We start from the raw sequence: 19,686 nt of genomic DNA, 5'->3' as shown, positions 1-19,686 counted from the left end.
GTTTGGCCATGACTCGTGAAGTTGACTTTTAAGTAGTGTATTTGTGTTTTTCATGTTTTTTCCGACACATGTTGTTAACTCTTATTCCCCAAACTAGTTGAGATTTGTCTCTTAATTAAGACCCAAAATGAAAAGAGAAACAAACAATTCTAGAAGTAAACTAGAGAGAACAAATCAAGTCGAACCGAAACTTAAATTGACCGGTAAAATAACTTATTCTAGTTGGAGATTTGACTTTTAGGATCAACAAGTAAAAATTGTCAATACATTTCCCCACCACTAAACAACTAGAAACTAGCAAAGCTGTTCCTCATTACATTACGTGCCCCCTACTGTTCCAATGATCGCCTCAATCATCGCTAATTCCATTGACATATAAAATGAAATATATATACACATACAAAATTTCAAACATTTATTAATTACAATTTGTTTGATGCATAGAATTTAGATGCAACTTTCTACCAAAAAAAAAACAAAACAAATATCTTCAAAAATTTAGGATTAAAAAGAAGTTATAACTGTTGACTTAAAAAACCTAGGCCAGTCCAAGCTATAGCAACACTATTGATTAAAACATGCTACTTCTTGAGAGAGATATTTAATAGCCAAGCTTTATATACTCAATTCAGAATTGATTTCTCTTCTGAAATGGCTCAATCATTTCTCATTCTCTGTTTCATTCTAACTCATTTCATTGGCATATCTACTTCTCTAAACGATCAAGGTCAACTCTTCTCTCTTTTAAACAATTCCTACAAAACCAGAATAACTCTGTTTTTACCAATTGGAACTCGTCAGATCCAAACCCTTGTTCTTGGCAAGGTATTACATGTAATGATGATTTGAGAGTTGTGTCGATTCGTCTTCCTAATAAACGTCTTTCGGGTTCTCTTCCTCCTTCCATTGGTAGTCTCTTGTCGCTTCGTCACATTAACCTTAAAGACAATGAGTTTCAAGGGAACTTACCTGTTGAACTCTGTGCACCTAAAGGGGTTCAAAGCTTGGTTCTTTCTGGCAATTCTTTTTCCGGGTCAGTTCCTGAAGAGGTAGGGATCTTCAAGAGTCTCATGACTTTGGATCTTTCTGAGAAATCTTTCAATGGTTCGATCCCTTTGTCGCTTATTCAATGCAAGAGGCTAAAGACACTAGTTCTTAGCACGAACAGTTTCACTGGAGATCTTCCAACCGGATTCAGTTCTAATTTGGTTCATCTCCCTGAATCTTTCTTTCAATCGTTTAACTGGAACAATCCCCAAAGATTTTGGAAGTCTGAAGAATCTGAAAGGTACTCTTGATCTTTCTCATAACTTCTTCTCAGGTATGATTCCAACAAGTCTTGGAGATCTACCGGAGCTTCTATATGTCGATCTCTCTTACAATAACCTCAGCGGTCCGATTCCTAAATCCAACGTACTGTTGAATGCCGGTCCAAATGCTTTCCAAGGGAACCCTTTCCTCAGTGGATTACCCTTAAAGGTTTCTTGCATCACAAGAAACACAGGGATAGTTCCTTCTCAGCTATATACAAGAAGAGCCAACCATCACTCTAGACTCTGCATCATCGTTACAGCCACTGGAGGCACACTCGCCGTAATCATTTTTTTTGCTTCATTATTTATCTACTGTCTTCGAAAAGCATCAGCTTGTGCAATCAAAGATGATTCCGAAGAGAAACTGAAGAAGACAAAACCGGAGTTTTTTTGTTTCAAGACAGAATTAGAATCTGAAGCGCTTGATGAGAAGAAAACTCATCAACAGGTTTTCATACCAATGGACCCGGAGATCGAATTTGACCTCGACCAGCTACTGAAAGCTTCGGCTTTTCTTCTAGGGAAGAGCAGGATCGGGCTAGTTTACAAGGTTGTTCTTGATAACGGGTTAATGTTAGCTGTTAGACGATTGGAAGATAAAGGTTGGTTAAGGCTCAAAGAGTTTCTAGCTGATGTCGAAGCAATAGCGAAACTCAAGAACCCTAATGTCTTGAATCTCAAGGCTTGTTGCTGGTCTCCAGAAGAGAAGCTCTAGATCTATGATTACATACCAAATGGTGATCTTGGTTCTGCAATTCAAGGTACGTTTAGTGTCGAAATCGCATAAATCCATGGTCCATATGTATATACTTTAGATTCGAGTCTGATTTATACAAGTTTATGACAGGTAGAGCTGGTAGCGTGTCCTGCAAGCAATTAACTTGGCCGGTCCGGTTAAGTATATTGAGAAGAATCGCCAAAGGATTGATGTACATTCACGAGTTCAGTCCCAAAAGATACGTCCATGGACACATAACCTCAAGCAACATACTTCTTGGACCAAATCTTGAACCGATTTGGTATGTTCTTGATCCGGTTTGGTATGTTCTTGATTCGGTTTTGGCTGGGGATAGAGATTTGGAAGATAGTATGGTTCAAGTGATCAAGATCGGTTTAGCTTGTGTACACAAGAACCCAGACAAAAGACCACTCATGAGAAATATCTACGACAGCTTCGAAAAGTTTGTTTCTTCAGTTTAAATAATTTATTTATGATCGATTTGATTTTTTTATGTTTTTACTTTATATTTTTGATATTACAGTGTGCTATAAGAAAATGAATAATTTGACAAATTTTATGTATAATCTTTTTTTTGTTGTTGTTAATAATGAATTATTAATAAATTTGTGTAATAATCGTAACTATTTTTATGTTTATGCTTCAATAATTATATAATTCAAGCAAATATTGAACTTATAAAACAAAATGAAGACAAGAGTAATCTGATTAGAAATAGACAATCAACAAAAATGTTAATACAAAATTAACATAAATGTTTGTAATAAACCCGAACCCGACCCGGGATTAAGAACCGGAGCTTGTACTCATAGGTCAAACCTATCTTTAATGTCATCGAAACTGTACCCGCCGCCAACACCAAACCCATACCCAAACCCGAACCCGATACCGCAACCTAAACCGAATCCAAGAACCACATTAGAATGGTTAAGACCTTCATTGGCGCCAATCCCGAGCCCACCGGTGAGACCAAAGCCGATTCCAGCGCCGCAGCCAATACCGCCGCCGATTCCTGGACCAGTGGTTGTGTTCTTGATGCTCTCGATTTGTCCACGGAGGAATCTGGTAACCGGAAACTCGGATTTCCCGGTTTTGACCTCTGGTTTACGGCTCCAGAGTTTATTTGATGTCATTGGTTTTGTTGTGATTGGACAAATGACAATCACTGAATTTTGTGAATTTATGGAGTGATGAGAAAATCAGATAAGATTTGAGAAAGAAAACAAAAAATTGACAAAGTGTATGATGCATTGCGTTTCCGTATTTATTGGGCTTATTTACATATGTATTGGGCCGAAACCCATTAAACTTTTTTTTTTTTTCCTTTTGTCGTCACACCCATTTACAATCTCAATTCTCGTGTATTTTAAGAAAATGTATTGTTCAATTCATTAAATAAGTAAAAGATGTATAGAGTTCATGAAGTCACGATCAAGCTGGAGCTGGATTATGGACCCATGGAGGCATTTTGGTAGCTATGTTTAGGGGTGCTAAAATGAGTTCAGATTCATGGGTAAACTTAATGTAACCATATCCATATGAACTCATTAAATTGGAAATGTGGGGTTTAATGAGTTTATGAAATAAGTTTGGCTAAAACGGGTTGATGAGTTTTTGTCGGTTTACAAAACTAAACCATAAAAAATAATGGATCGTAAAAACTAAAAACAAAAAAAATACAAAGAAAAATAAAGTTAATTCTCACAAATAGCACAAAAATAAGTTTTCAAGTTTAACACATCATCTTTAAACTCCAAAAATAACATTTGGAGATGTCAGCATGGAATGAGATTCAGAAGATGGTATTCATTAACTAATAAAGATGTCATCTCCCGTTTCTAGAGATGTGTTGTTGGGAAGCAATGTAACAGATAGATCGTAACCATTGATTGTTACAAAGTTTATTGAAGTTTCGTCAAAAGAATGATAGCCAAACAATATAATCATGTAAGGAAGAAGACGAATAATAAATATAATAAATTTGATAATCTATTAGCGCGTAAGGCTTATAAAGAAAAGCGTTTAATTCACTTGTTCGATTGTGTTTTCTTCTTCTTAACTTTTAATCATCTCTTTGTTAGACATGTATGTCCTAGAATAACTATGTAATATATGTTTCAATTTTAATAAAGTACTAAAGTAAGATGTTAAAAAAAAAATGCTATATAAGAATTAATTATGATTATAAACTTACATTTGGATTAGCTTTATTCTAAAGTAAAATGTTGAAGAAAAGGTTAAAACTGTAAATTCGATAGGGTTGTTGGGTTAGAAGGAAGGAAACATTTTCTAGTTAGTTAGCTACAACGAAAGATTTTGATTGAAGTATATACACATCGGACGAGGGACCATAGTTAGTTAGTTTAAGTTGTGCTCTTGAAGCAAACTCCCTTACCTTTACTACTACGGTCGTTAACAACGTGAAACTATACAAACAATATACAAACTAAAAAAAAATCTAACATTTGATCATCAATTAATTAACTATTCTCTTATTCATGATTGGTCCAACCAAACTTAATAAATGGAATTTTTTTCTTCAAACATATCAATACATACTTCCTTATTCTCCAAATTACAAGCAAAACTTCCCCTCCTAACAAACACTTTGTTTCCATCCAAATTTTTATAGTTGCTCATTGAATATACTAATAATGTTTTTAACTAGTTTCCTGATAGTTTGAACGTAAATCGGAACTTCGTCTATCGATATTTTGTCCTTCGATTTACTATAACATTCCAATCATGTACATCCATGAACTTAAAAAAGTCTCCTTTCAAGCAAATTGAATGGGAGAAAGAGCTCTAAACTTCCTTTAAAATCCATAATTCATCCATGTTATATTAACTAAATTCAAATTTTATATCTAGTTAAATAAAAATATAATTACTATTTTCTCACAAGATGTATAAAGTGTGTTACTGTAAACTAAAACACTAGTCTTTTTTGGTAAAGAACTAAAACACATAGTTTTGTTGTTGAAGTTATCTAAAAACAAAAAAATACAAATATCTATTATTCTGTTAGACATCTCTAACGGTTCTGAAGTTGGCGCGAAAAAAGTGAAGTGGGTAGAGGTAGAATACTCCTCTGTACTTTACCTTAACCATCAGGAAGCAATTCACCAACCAATTAAACACAATCACATCCTTAGATCATCTCATCGTACGGTCTAATATATGTAATGTAACAATCTTCCCATAGTCTCTTCCGTATACGATCTTTATCTCTTCCTTCTTCCTCACCTCTCTCTCGTCCTTCTCTGTTTTCACAGTTTATATACAGAGAGCATTGTTCACATCTCTTACTTCACCGCTCTTTCTCGTTCAGGTACTCTCTCTTTCTCTCTCGCTCCTCCGAGTTTGATTTTTAGATTTAATAGGATTCAATTTTGTGAATTCACACATTGTTTGTGTTATCTTCTTCAGGAAGCTTTCGAAGATTTGCTAAAAAAAAATGGAGAAACTCGCGGCGACTACTCTAACAGATCTAGCATGTGTAACGGCGCTAAACTCAAACTCGCCGCCGCCTCCGTTATCACCGATCTCTGAGAAAAGCTTCAGCAACAAACATCAAGAAGAGTTCGCCGCAAGCTTCGCTTCCTTATACAACTCGATCTTCTCGCCGGATTCTCAGTTTCCGACCTCGTTATCGCTCTCTCCATCTCCGCCGTCGTCGTCTTCTCCACCTGCTCGCGACGATACAACTACAGAGCATCGTCTGCGTCAAGCGCGACTCATCCTCGAGTACGATGAACTCAACGAGCATTACGAGCTTTGTATCAACCGTCTTCAGTCTCTGTTGACGGAACTCGACTCTCTCCGTCGCGAAAACGATGCTCTCCGTTTTGAAAACTCAGATCTGCTCAAACTTACTCATCTCTCTACTTCTTCCTCTTCCTCCTCCTCCTCCGTATCTTCGCCGCCGCCGATTCATAATCATAACCGTCAGTTCCGTCACCAGATCTCCGATTTCGCTCCGATTCATAAGCATCATTCTCGTTCCGCGAAGAGAAACTCGTTGCCTAAGAGCATCTCCGTCAGATCTCCAGGTTATCTCAAGATCAACCAAGGACGAAGCCATGGATTTGGAGCTTCGGATCGTCAAACGAGTCAACTCAGCAACACCGACTCGGTAATTTTAATTTCTCACTTTATTTATTAAATTATTATTTTCCGATTTTATTTTTTTAAATAATAATGACGTCATAAATATATCTCTCTGTGTAGGTCTCACTCTCATCTCAAAAGGTGTGTGTAGAAACAAAAGAGAGAGAAGCTTTAGAGCTTGAGGTGTATCGTCAAGGGATGACGAAGACGGAGCTTTGTAACAAATGGCAAGAGACTGGAGCTTGTCCTTACGGCGATAACTGCCAATTCGCTCACGGAATCGACGAGCTCCGTCCTGTGATTAGGCATCCGCGCTACAAAACTGAGGTCTGTAGGATGATTGTTACGGGAGCTGCGTGTCCGTACGGTCACCGTTGCCATTTCCGTCACTCTCTTACTGATCAAGAGAGGATGATGATGATGCTCACTCGCTGATCTATTGAGGAAGGGAGAAGAAGAAGAAGGTCTCACCCAAAAAAAGGGTAATAATTAGTGGGGTTGGTTGTGTACAGATTTGATATAAATATGGTAACTTTTTCTGGGTAATTGAATGAGGGAAGAAACATATTTGCATAGGAATAAAGAAGATAAAGATGTTATAGGGAAATTATAATTAGGGTATGGATATGAAAGGGAAAGGAGAATTGTTAAGTTTTGAGATATCTATAGCTTTGATTACACACGCTCACACTTACAAAAAGAAGATAAGAATCATATACTCAGATCAACATAGATCTAAGCAACGATTACAGAGATCAACATTGATCTCTCTACAAGCACATCGCTTGGTTAGAAGCTCATCGCTTCATTCACAATCTTCAACAATAAGCATAATGAAGAAGAAGAGCTTCACGACTCTTTTAAGTTGATTCCTTAACCGCCAAGCCTCTTTCTCGTTCCAAGTATTTGCTCTCTTCTTTATCTCTGTCCACGTCATCCTCTTCTTCACTTACTTCCTTATGAAGAATCGTATCAAGAATTGAAGAAATGTGTGATTCTCTCTTTTCGACTTTGGGATGTTGATTCTTTTGGATATGTTGTTTGTATTTCTCTCGGATTAAGAAGGAGAAGGGACCTGGAAAAGGATTTTAGATTCAACAACGATATTGAATTTGTATTGATGAAAGTTTTTTTTAACTTTGTGCATAACTCTGCAACTTACTTATTCAGTGTTTCTATCTTCTGTTTGATTTGGTTTGGGAGTTTACATACCGCAGTGCAAAATTACAGATCATACACTAATGTGTTGGTATAGTTATGTTCTTTCTAAACATGGAAATACATTCATGGGAAACGATTGACTTGGTTTGTTGTGAAGATATGAGGTTGTTTCTTGGTAATCTTGGTTTGTTGTGAAGATATGAGGTTGTTTCTTGGTAATCTTGGTTTGTTGTGAAGATATGAGGTTGTTTCTTGGTAATCTTGGTTTGTGTATTTATGTCCAAAGAGTAGTCTCTGGAAACCGCCACTCATAGAATGTGTTAGTTTACTCATTCAATGTTCTTATGTTCTGTTTGATTTGTTTTGGGAAGAGTAATCTCTGGAAACCGCCACTCGAGTTCCTGCATTATGCTGACAAACATAGTCTAATTCATAGAATGGGTTAGTTTATCTAGAACTATGTGTTTTGCTAATATTATCATTGGAGAAGAATGCAGTGACTGTATCTGGATGATATATTATGTATCAAGTTGTTCTGTTTAGGTTCGGCAAGAAATAGCAATTTCTATGCAGAAATCTATTTCTTGACGATTTTGTGATTAGAAGTTGTCACTAGTTAGTTCCTGCCATACGTTGAAAAACTTGGTCTAAGTCATATGATGTCTCTGTGTTAGTGGATCTAAAACTACTTCTTTTGCTAAATTGGTTTTAACTGACAAGGTGGATGAAGTTTGTAGAATTTCATTGGGATACTTACTAGCTGGAAGATACATTGTGAATCTTCGAGAGTTAGATGATCAAGTTTGTTACATTTTCCTTTCATATGGAGTATGCTTTGTCTTTTGGTTGAATTTGGTGGCTAGTGGTACTAACTGGTACTTTACCAGGACTAGGTATATTACATTTTACTATATTAGACCGTTTTTGATATCAGTATGCTAGTTTGATTAAAATCTAGGTTACTGAAGGTCAAATACATTCAACCTGGCTTTTTAAAAAAAAAAATATGAGTATTGTCTTAGAGAATAATCACGTTTTACCGCTGTCTCAGGTTAAAACAGTCTTTGGTTTAGCATTGACTCCCTTTGTAGGTTCGAACAAACGGTAAATACAAAGAAAGTAAGAATCCTGTGTTCATTCTGCGTCGTAGGTTGGACTAGCTCTAGTGAATGATTTAAACAACTGTATTTAGCCTAAATGAGTAGCTTTATGCAGCATGTATTACTTATATGCATTGGCGTTGTGCCCTTTTCTAGACTCTGGTCTTCTGAACTTACCATGTTTATTTGGACTGTACCTAGGATCTTATCATTTTTAGAAGTTTGGAGCTACAATAATGATAAATCGTCGCTTAGTCGTTTGTGGGATGGTTAATCCTACATTATTACATTTTGAAGATCTTACTAAATGTTGCCACTGCACGCTCCTTTATGCAGAGTTGAATCATCGATTTCACTTTATTGCATACACTTTTAGTTATTATTTTCTTGTCTGAAATTTGTGACTTTCATGAGTTATACCTTTGTTTTGAACTCAGCATGAGGTTACTGGAAATGTCATGCTCATGAGTGCCTCCTCGAAATGATAATCATTGCTTAACGTAGTGCTGTCTTCAAAGTAGCATGTCATGCCTGAGTGCAACCTCTATTGGTTCTCTTATCGTTTTGTTTTGTCGATGTGATAAAATCCCGAATCAGATACGAGGGGAATAAATAGATGCCGTAGAGGCAACCTCACTCATAAGCTAGTTTTTGTAGTGAGTCTTACAAGGGGTCTTTGTGGGCTTGTTTGGCGGTTGGACTAGCCCTGACAAGTGATTTTCATATTTACATGGTACCTCTTTGAATTCACTGCGTCTTGTCCTCTCTCAGTTAGCTTACTTTTTTTTGATGTTACCTGATGAAATCACTTTGAGAATGCAGTACTTGTGTCGGATGACATTTTAAGGTGAGGCCTCTGTTTAGAGTCTGCCATAGCTAGACATAAGTTTCTCGGTTGATCTTAACAAGTTGGAACAGGTATATTAATGTTTTGTACATTAGTGATTCGAAAATGACTTCTCATTTCGAAAATGACTTCTCATTTATTTTATAACACACACACAGACAGAGATATGTAAATTCATTTACAATTTTTAAAAAATCAGGAAATTTATTTTTATCTTAAACTTATGACTTTATTTTAACTTTAATAAATATTTCATTACATAGAAGCTTGGACAACATATTTATTAATCTCCAGAAGAGTAAATTATCAAATCACAAGAAAAAGAAAGCTATGATTCTTGTCAATGAATCATATAAGAAGAGACATCTCCTTAAGGCTAACAATAGTGTCCTTGAGACTTTCTTTCATAGGAGTGAACTCAATTCCCAAACTTTTCAATTTATCGACACACACTTTGTATGCGAATTCACTCAGCTCATTCTCTCCATCCCTACAATAAAGTGTTGTTGATTAGCTTATGGATTCAATATAAGAGTATAAACAAAGATTAAGGTATAAAACTTAAACTTACTTATCATCACGACACAATTCAGGAAACAATTCATGTAAAAGCTTATGAATGTCTTTCATTGATACATCTGGATCAACAATGATGTATCTGCCACTAGCAGAAGGGACCTCGAACGCTTTGATATGAGCAAGAGAGACATCTCTCACGTCTACGAACCTGTAGTAACAACTATAAACAGGGATTTTACCATTCATCAGATCCACAATTACCCTTATAGAGTAATTAAGAGTTGGCTGCAAAACTGGTCCGATCACGTTTCCTGGATTCATTACTACCAAATCAATCCCATTTTCTTTAGCGAACCGACATCCAGTTTCCTCAGCTAATATTTTCGAATATGCATACCATTCCTGGAAAGTTGAAAACAAATAAAAAAGGTAAGAAACAGAGTGAATTCTCATGAACTGGCTGATTATGTCATCACAAAAGCACATGATTTAAGGACCTTCATCTGGTAGCAAAGACTTGCATCGTTGAAGACGGTTTCGTCCACCATGACGTTTGGGTCAGGAGAACCAGTACTAGCTGTGGACGACGTTAAGATGACCCTCTTCACAGTGGATGTTTTTGCACACGTTTTCAAAACGTTCAAAGTACCATTAACGGCCGGATCAATCAGCTCAGTCTGAAGAAAAGACTCCAAATCGACAAAGCATATAAATAAATGAAACTATTGTGTTCTTGAAAAGAAAAAATATATAGTTTGAAGTCATTAAACGTGCCTGAGGATCTGTAACGTTGAATAAAACCGGAGAAGCAGTATGGAATACACCGTCGCATCCTTCTATAGCTTCGTCGAAAGAACCTTCTTCCATAAGATCTGCTTTGAACAGTTTTAGTCTTTCACTTGCACCTTCAAGTTGAAGAAGATGCTTTGTTTTCTTTGTATCCACTAGAGGAAAAAAATAAATAAATATGTCAGGTCTTAAATTGCTTACTCCAAACTAGCTTAGGAAGCTAAAGGAGAAGAAAGGAGAGATGAAGAAGACACATACATGGGTTTCGAACGGTGGCCCTGACGGTGTAGCCACGAATTAGCAGAAGCTTAACAATCCAAGAAGCTATGTATCCGGCAGCTCCGGTGACACAAACCACCTTTCCCTCGCCGTTCATCTCTCTCGCTTTTATTATATTTGGTGGTTGGGTCAAGTTATGGTATTGAGCGACGACTATACTGATCAGCTTTATATGATTTAACTTGTGTGACAATATGTAAAAAAAAACTAACGGTGGTTAAACAAAAAAATAAAATAAGTACAGTTTTCAATGTGTATATTGTATGTATTATTGTTATATACTTCTTCAGCATTAATGATAAATCTCAATAATGGAGTGATGAGAAACTATTATTGAAATTTGAAGTCTTTGAATCTCTCGAGCAAATACAAGCAATACGAGGCTTATTTTATCAAATAAAAATTCATTGAAACAACAATACAACTCACACACGTCAATATATATATATATATATATATTTTTTAATAAAAAAAACATGCTTGTCACGAGGTGTTAATAAATTGATTGGAAGAAGATTTTGCGATTTTATTTTTTCTTCGTAATTAATTTAATTGTCTACTCTACTCAACTAATCTGACAGATAAGTTTCAACTTGTTCAACTAGTTCAAAATAATATATACATACTTAGCATTCAACGAGTATCTTGATCAATAATGATTTAGATTTGTGTGTCACTCTTTAATCAAACGGATACAATATATAATAGTTTTATTTTTTTGGTCAGTAAATTAAAACCAAAAATGACTTCTAAAACACTTCACATTATTACCAAGACATGTAGCCTATTAATTTGTGCTACTGTCATTTGTGTTACCACCTTCATTCAAACCCAACATAATGTATATTATTGATATATCACACTTCCTTATTTCAAAGTAATTTATGTTTATAAGGTTTTCTAAAATATTTTTTTTTAAAACAAATTCTTAATAGAAACATTATTTACTATATATCTAAATGGTTTCGGGAGATATAAGCAAATTGTTCAAAGAATCTACGAATGACACGAGATAAGCAAACAATATAAGGTTATCTTTATTGATATTCAGTCATAGTAACAAGTAAAGATAATCTTACTTTGTAGCTTTCATCCGAAAATCGTCTTGCGGGTGAAGAAATATTCAACATAAAAATAGACCATCGTTTACTCATTTTAAAGCGTGAATACGCATCAAACACAAAGAGACGTAACAACGTCAACTTCACAGTTCACATATGCATCATCATAGTAAAGATCATATTTATTACATTTATCATCCATTGCACGTCTGCACTGACGTCGAGGTTAGATAATCATCGATCTCCTCCTCATCACTGATTGTCATTCACTCATTTTTGAAACGAAGAAAAATATATTATTTCGTAAAAGATATATACTAAATTTGGAACCGAGTTTACATGAACATTTAACAAAGTCGTCGGAATATAACAAAGTCTATAAAAGAAATGTGACTATGCACTAGAAGCAAATGATTAGAAACTTACTTCTTTTTGTCTTCACATAACTAAAACTTTCTTCTTCTGAAAATATAATAAGAAAGAAAGAAACTAACATAACATAGTAAAGCGTTGGGCCAGGCTTAGTAAAGAGTTCAGCCTACTAACAAAGTTCGAAACCCATGTTACTCTTGTCTCTCTGTGTACAGCCGCCACATGTTTATTGAGTAGTGGGTCAAATTTTGAGTATTGAGTGGGTCAAATTATTGTTGCCTTTCATATGGACGGTCGTGAATTTTCTGCGGATTGGTTGATCTCCGTTGATGATTTTGTTGTGGTAACATGACTACGATACTGTATATGTTCCAACTATATTAGACTGTGTTCGAAATCAATGTACTCTTTGACACAAAGCCTTTAAACCTAGCTATCAGCTTTTAGGATTAATCGTTGACTAAATTGCTGGCAAGACAAGTGTTTTTGATTCCCTGATGGCCTGATCAACAATATTCCCTTATGCTTTCGGTTTCGGATGCGGTAGTTGTTGGAGATCTGGTTATTTCTCTCTCACCATATCACATAGATGACTGTTTGTGTTGCTATGAGCCGCAGGAAGGTTGAAGTGCTGCTGAGAGAGTGATACTCTCTATGAAGCCACGTGAGATTGCTTTGCCAAATTGAGAGCCCCATGAAATGTGAGATTAACCGCGAGAGGCGAAATTCTCCATAAATCATAGGTATATATGGACATTTTTAAATTGAATGATCTCTTGTATGTGAAGCAATATTTTATTGAACATATATAAGTTATATAAACATCAAAAGATATAAACTGTTAAATTAACAAAAGTAGATATAAGAAATACAGACTTAAACACACAATTTTACCTTAACCCCCACAATGAAACAAATTGATGTTTGAAGAACCCCATTTAAGGGCTCTTTTTGAGGTAGTTGAAACGATTGAATTGTTTCATTTTTTTCCCAACCATATCAAATATAAATATTCAAGATACTCACCTATTACATACTTTCATTCTACCCTTACCAATTCCAAAATCGAAGTAATGTCCACATTTTAAATATTTGAACCTATATATTGTGCTCTTATATGACATTCATGATTCAGATTTCAGGTATAAAAATAACTAAAGAAGTTTGCTGACTCTAACCAAAAAAAAAAAGAGAGAGAGGGTGAAGCCTAATTAAAATACATGATAATTCAAACCGAGATTTGAAGATAATAATAATAATATATTATATCTTAATTTTTTGGTGGAAAGAATATATTATATCTATAACAACATGTAAGTGCAATATAATATCTTTTGACAAAATCATGTTTACAGCTAAATTTGCGTTCTTTGTAGTTACAAGTAGAAGAAATTAAGACATGGAAGAAACGAGATTGAACATAGTTTTGTATATATGTATAATATTTTGAAAGAAGATGGGTGACGACATAACGGGTGATGACAGAAGGCTAGAGAGCACAAAGGAGTAAGATGCAAAGAAACTGCTTCGAATTGTATCTCATCATCTGTGCTCTCTATCTTCTGTCAACACTATATATATATCATTGCCTCCCAAACCATTAGAGATCGATATTTGATTTGCGATTGAAAAAAAATATATATATATATAAATATATAGCGTATTGAAAGAACCTGCCACAAACCTCTTATGGACATTACAAACCTCTTACGGACATCAAGAAGTTGTGTTAAAACGGAGAAGTTTGATGATCATTGTAGCTATATAATATATGACTCAAGATCTTGTCCTATACAAAGTGTATGTCAGTATGTGTATGTTGGTTGTAGAGAAATACCAAAAAGAGTTGTTGTTGAGATGATGATAATGAGAATTCTTGAAGCCACTATTTATAGATGCACAGACGAAGCGAAATATTTTTTCCGCTTCAATTGTATATTATAGTATAATCTTCTTTTTGTTTCAACAAGTTTGGAATATTATTGTTGATCAACTGAGTTCCTTGGGTATATATACGGATATTAAAATCTTTTATTGTTAATAAAAAAAAATGTTTTACCTCTTTCGGATTAAAAAAAAAGAGAGAGAGTCAGAGCTTTTGAACGTGTAAAGAGAAGTCAGAACTATACGTGTAAAAGAGATATGTATGTGAGAAACAAGATATAATATTTGATGTTAAATGTGAGGTCACACTCGTCATTGAAGGTGGAGGTAACGTTGGGACGGCGATAGAAGTCACGTGCTATGACTCTTCGCTCTCGGTTTACAAGATCTTGTTGGCATGGTGTGGCTGTTTCGCGAGAGTTATCTCTCGTCCTACTTGTGGTCTCCCTTTTCAGGGATCCAATGTCTAGACACTTTCGATGCAAGGAGGACTCATCAAAACTACACGTAGACTCTTGCTTCTCGTGTGGCATTCTCCCTCAACACAGATGATGGCAAGTTTTTGGCGTGTCTTTTGTCTTATTGAGTGGCCTATCTATTTCGGGTTGGTGTTATCTTATTGGGTTTGGTCCTTATGTCTTGTGTTCTGTCTTATGTTCTGTATTAGCTTAAGCTTATCTTTTATTTTGTCCGGATCTATTGTTTCGGTAGAACAAACACCTGTGAACCATCTTTTTTCCATATAAGGTCACCGGGTTATGATTGGCTTTCCATAGGGACAAGTTTGTATCTTGATCCGTTATCTTAACGGCGCATAATTGACAAAAAAAAAAAAATGTGAGGTCACACTCGCAGTATACTTATTTGATATTAAATGTGAGGTCACACTCGCATTATACTTAATTAATCACAATTCTTACCAAAACGATTACCGTGTATTGCATGTTTGAACCCAACCAACATATCTTTTCTTTTTGTGCATTACAATATCAATACCAAGATCTAGAAACTTGACACAATGTCAAAGCTCATCCTCAAATTATGCAAACCTCCCTATATATATATACTACTTTGGAAGCAACTCAATGCTACACCTTCATTCAGCCAAGCTAGAACCGCCGCGACTGTGGGCGAAGATATCACTTTTTATTGGCACCACCCTTAATCTTTCGTCATGCGCAATGCACTTCACCGTCCGTTGAATCTTATTTTGACTATCCGGTTCAATAATTTTCAACCATTCATCTCGTACATGATAAATTGATACTAACGTATGCTCTTTGGAAGTTCAATCATCTCCCATGTAATGTTTAATGTGAAACTCAATTACTAAAATATATATATACCCCAGTAAATTGTAAAACATAATATATTATTACCAAAGCGGAGTAAACATACAATTAGTACTTTTAGTGAATTTCAGAAATATAATAATATATGTTATTTGGATTTTGTAAACGTTTTGAATACAAAAAGGGTAAAACAAAAGAAAATATATTACAACATTTTCTCATAAATTAAACGATTTTAATTTGCTCATGAGTAAAGGTATTTAAAAAAAGATCGTATAGTATAAACTACAGCTATGCGGCTAGGGTCTTTGGAATGCCAAGAAAAAAAAACAAAAAAGAAACACGAGATATATGAGAAGACGACGAAGAATAAGATGATCAAATCTTTATTTAAAAGATACCCACCCAAAATGGAATAAAGACATGAAGCCCAATCATTCATTTTTTTATTCTTCGAAACTCGTTTTGGCAACAATTTTTTTTCCAATTCTCTGTTTTGTCATATCCCTATGAGACCATCAATCAATTGACAATGTATTCGAAATGCTTTTTTTTTTTGTTTATTTATTAACTAAATCAATACAAAACTTCCATTTAGCTAAGATTATATCCAAAAGTGGATACAAATATTATCGAACACATATGATCTATCATTTTATGTGGACCGGCGTACCACAAACTTATTAGGGATAGACTAAATGACTAAATGATCGCTTAATTCTAAAATCCAAAAATTTATTTGTTGTGATTTCGATAGATCTACCAAAAACAGATTACGGAGAAGGCGACATAAACACAATATCATTAATCAATAAAAACTTACTAAAACCCTAAACATAAATAGACTATTAATAAGAGAAAAAAAAACTAAATTTTCTAAACGCACCGATCCATTGATCACTAACACCAACGACGCACCAATGAGAAAGAAAAAAATAATTGAGCTAAGTCGACCCAAACATAACATTCCATATTCATTCATAAAGTTTAATAATTTTGAATTAAACATTAAAAAGGTGGTGGTATACTAATTTTTCATTTGTTTCTCAAATATTCATTTTTACTGTTGATTTTGAACGAAAACTAAAGATATTTGAAGGAGAATAATCTCAATTTGATCAATTTCAAATTAAACGTTTTGATCGATGGATACTTAGGATTAACCTTTTGGTGGTCTTGGATAAGTATATATATGACCAATAAATTTAGCAAATTATTTAATTGATATACCTATAGAGGATCGATCATAGTAGTTGGTTTGGAGGCTTCTTAAGACATTCCACTTCGAGAAAGTCTTAGTTATCATTGCGTCACATTCCACATTGAGAAAGTCCCAATCATATCGATCGATCATCTGTAGTTTAATCCCATATACTCTTCTAAAGTTAATTTGGTTGGCTCGCAATTTGTCAGTTAATTCAAAGCCACCAAAACTACAGTGTAATTTGCATAAGATTCTATCAAATCATGTTCGTGAATCTCTTTTTTTCTTTGTCCAATTTTCTGTTTTATTGAATTCCACATAAATCATTACGAAAGCAAGAAGAGTTGAAAACTTTTGAATTTTAAGCCAGCGAGACTGAAATCTTGAAAAATTAAGCAAATGAGAGTGAAACCCCAAAAAATCTGTCCCAAAATAGGGAAACATTTTGACATAAATGACAGAAGTAAAAACCCAAAATTCGAAACACAAATCACCACAATCCATTATAGTAAAGACTCGTTGAACACTTGAACTGGAACATCGTTGAGTCTTTAATATTATGGTAACTAAGCATTATGTCGTTAACGTTACTTAATTCGAAAAATTCAAAATTTTGATTTTGTTTCTTGTGATTCGTAAAGCAGTAGAAAACCGACTTATTATATCAGTGCTATTATGTAGAAACTGAATGGTAGTGGATTTTTAAATGGTTTTTAGATTATGGTTTTTTGTTTTTGATTTTTGAGTTTTTAGTTTTTGTAATAAAAGAAAAATAAGTAAGAAGTGTGGTAAGTGTTTTTTTTTTTAAATCTCTAATTATGTGGATTTTGGATACTATTAAGAATTGTAAAAAAAACCTAAAAACTATTTTCCCTATTTTAGAGAATCCATTTAGGCTAAATTAATCTTGATTAGAGAAAAAATGGGGGGTTTTTCAAAAACATAAACCACAAACTATAGTAGAATCTACTACCATTCAAGGCCAAAGAAATAACAAAGATCTCCATAAGAGCTTGCCTTGCCATGTAAATAGCATGTCAATCTGAATAAATGTCATTTGAGTTTCGATGAAAATAAAAGGATGAATCGGCAATAATACCAAAAAAGATTTGACGACATTAGTGTTTCTGAAACCTCCCTCCAGCGGCCGAAATTTTTTACAAACTCTTTTTCTAAAAAAATTTCAAGCAATCATGTTCAAGAATTCAATTAGGATAGTACTATCAATTTCCCTTTTTTGACCGACGGCCAAAAATTTGAAACTAGTGAACGACGCAAGAACTAACTATCTTTTGAACAAAAAACTAAAGAAAGAAAATTAACCTATCAAAAACAGATTGCGCCATATCCAAACCACATAAAGTAAAAATACCATATGATTGACGACATGTTCATCTCGTAGCAAACATCAAATAGTAGTAAGCTTTGTTTCTGTTTTCCGGTCGCCAACTTCAAACAACTAATTTATTTTTATTTTGTAGTCGTTATACGTTGGTAAAACTGCGCTCAAGTATATTTTAGACTTTCAATAAGTGTTTGAAAAATGTTAATGATACTGATTAACAGCTACAAAACAAATTATGATATTATCACTATTGTTAAAATATGTCGTTGTACCAAGAAGGCATTCTACCAACAAGTATGAAGCAAATAAGATTTGGTAGCTATAATTGTTAGTCCCTGCCCTGAATGATGGTGGAACAAAAAAAGAAAAGAAAAAACCTTATCCAATTGGTGAACCGTGTATAATGTTCTAGCATGGCTGATTTGACCTACAAGCGAGAACCGGATTCAAATAGTGTTATGCAAAAAACATGGTTCAAAGTGAAAGTTGAAGTAAGCATATAAGTCTTATCACTTTGATAAGTTGAGATTCCGTCGATGTTGGAAACCAATTCTAGAGCCTTCAAGCTATATTCCATGGAACACTCATTCCCACATAATGAATGAATGTGAGTTTGAAAGTCCCTGAGATATCGAATTAAATAGAATGCTCTGTAAAATCAATCTATTGGAATATATATACATATGTATGCATATTTCCACTAGATATATTCCGTGTAACTAAGGAGCCAAAATTAAACTATGTCCATAGGTTGTCTTATAAAAATTTAGTGTAACAAAATTGAATTAATTTGCAAAAACTATAGATGGAAAGAATTTTAGTAACTTGATTTATTGCGTGTCTTTCCATATAAAATAATTTTTGTATGCATTATTTATCATATATAGTAACAAAGAAAACCTAAATTATATTTGGAACCAAAGACAATGAATCTAGGTACAAATATGGCGTACTGTCACAGCATTGTCTAGTCAATGATAATGTGCATTGCAAGTTTGCAACTAATATCAGTATCTATGTCTATAATATATATATTTTTTATGTATTCTTCACTCAAGTTTGTCCAGATTGTTGTAAAGATGATAAGATCGCATGTGCCCCTGTAAATATTGGCTTGACCTAAAAGTGATGATGCTCTATAATATGGAATCTTATGTTCTAACTACATGTGTTTATAGTTTACAATATCTTTATGCAGCCCTGCATTTTCACATTACTGTTGTACATAACTTCATATTTATCAGAAATAAACTTATATGACTTTCCTAATTAGTTCTTTTAATTATATATAATATATATATATATAGTATATAATATGTAAAAACTACTCAGAGACAGTAACAATATCTATATAGGATCTTCTTAAAAACTAACACACTTCAATAAATAAATTAAAGTAATAATATATAAATTAAGTAAATAGTATAAAGGGTATACAAAATAGGGAAAGGTGGTGGTAACAGTGATGGTGGTAATGATGGTAATGGGAGTGGTAGGTGGTGGGGCGATGAACCGGCAGAGAAGAAATTACAAAGGTGGAAGTAGTGGTGGTGATGGTGTGGTAGTGATAACGGTGGCAACAGGAAAAAAAATTGAGATGATTAGCAGCGGTAGGACTGATGATGTTAGCAATGACAGTGGTAGTAGTGTGGTAGTGATTTTTTTTTTTTT

The 19,686-nt window shown here is 34.3% G+C and overlaps 3 protein-coding genes and 1 pseudogene across 3 annotated transcripts; 2 read left to right on the top strand and 2 right to left on the bottom strand.

The window, feature by feature from the left end:
- On the top strand, window positions 606–2,567 carry LOC104701268 (annotated as a pseudogene).
- Window positions 2,741–3,259, bottom strand: LOC104701267 (keratin-associated protein 6-2-like). The gene has a single exon (XM_010416915.2). The coding sequence runs from the start codon at window positions 3,183–3,185 to the stop codon at window positions 2,859–2,861; it is 327 nt and encodes a 108-aa protein (XP_010415217.1). The 5' UTR covers window positions 3,186–3,259; the 3' UTR covers window positions 2,741–2,858.
- On the top strand, window positions 5,276–6,844 carry LOC104701266 (zinc finger CCCH domain-containing protein 14-like). The gene is made up of 3 exons (XM_010416914.2): window positions 5,276–5,383; window positions 5,482–6,187; window positions 6,283–6,844. Exons 2-3 carry the CDS (start codon window positions 5,510–5,512, stop codon window positions 6,595–6,597), a joined length of 993 nt encoding a protein of 330 aa, XP_010415216.1. The 5' UTR covers window positions 5,276–5,383; window positions 5,482–5,509; the 3' UTR covers window positions 6,598–6,844.
- LOC104701265 (cinnamoyl-CoA reductase 1-like) lies at window positions 9,533–11,054 on the bottom strand. Its single transcript, XM_010416913.2, has 5 exons — window positions 10,837–11,054; window positions 10,564–10,733; window positions 10,287–10,466; window positions 9,842–10,191; window positions 9,533–9,760 (listed from the first exon to the last, which is right to left on the bottom strand). Exons 1-5 carry the CDS (start codon window positions 10,952–10,954, stop codon window positions 9,619–9,621), a joined length of 960 nt encoding a protein of 319 aa, XP_010415215.1. The 5' UTR covers window positions 10,955–11,054; the 3' UTR covers window positions 9,533–9,618.

This window comes from Camelina sativa, chromosome 7 (assembly GCF_000633955.1).
Source record: "Camelina sativa cultivar DH55 chromosome 7, Cs, whole genome shotgun sequence".
Classification (NCBI taxonomy): Eukaryota; Viridiplantae; Streptophyta; class Magnoliopsida; order Brassicales; family Brassicaceae; genus Camelina; species Camelina sativa.
This window is presented reverse-complemented; position numbering and strand designations above follow the sequence as displayed.

Bases quoted from the DNA above. Each gene is read 5' to 3' on its own strand.
- LOC104701267 (XM_010416915.2), bottom strand. From the start codon at position 3,185: ATGACATCAAATAAACTCTGGAGCCGTAAACCAGAGGTCAAAACCGGG.
- LOC104701266 (XM_010416914.2), top strand. From the start codon at position 5,510: ATGGAGAAACTCGCGGCGACTACTCTAACAGATCTAGCATGTGTAACG. The intron at 6,188-6,282 runs GTAATTTTAATT...CTCTCTGTGTAG, and splicing joins AACTCAGCAACACCGACTCG to GTCTCACTCTCATCTCAAAA.
- LOC104701265 (XM_010416913.2), bottom strand. From the start codon at position 10,954: ATGAACGGCGAGGGAAAGGTGGTTTGTGTCACCGGAGCTGCCGGATAC. The intron at 10,734-10,836 runs GTATGTGTCTTC...TTTTTCCTCTAG, and splicing joins GGCCACCGTTCGAAACCCAT to TGGATACAAAGAAAACAAAG. The intron at 10,467-10,563 runs GCACGTTTAATG...TCTTTTCTTCAG, and splicing joins TCAACGTTACAGATCCTCAG to ACTGAGCTGATTGATCCGGC.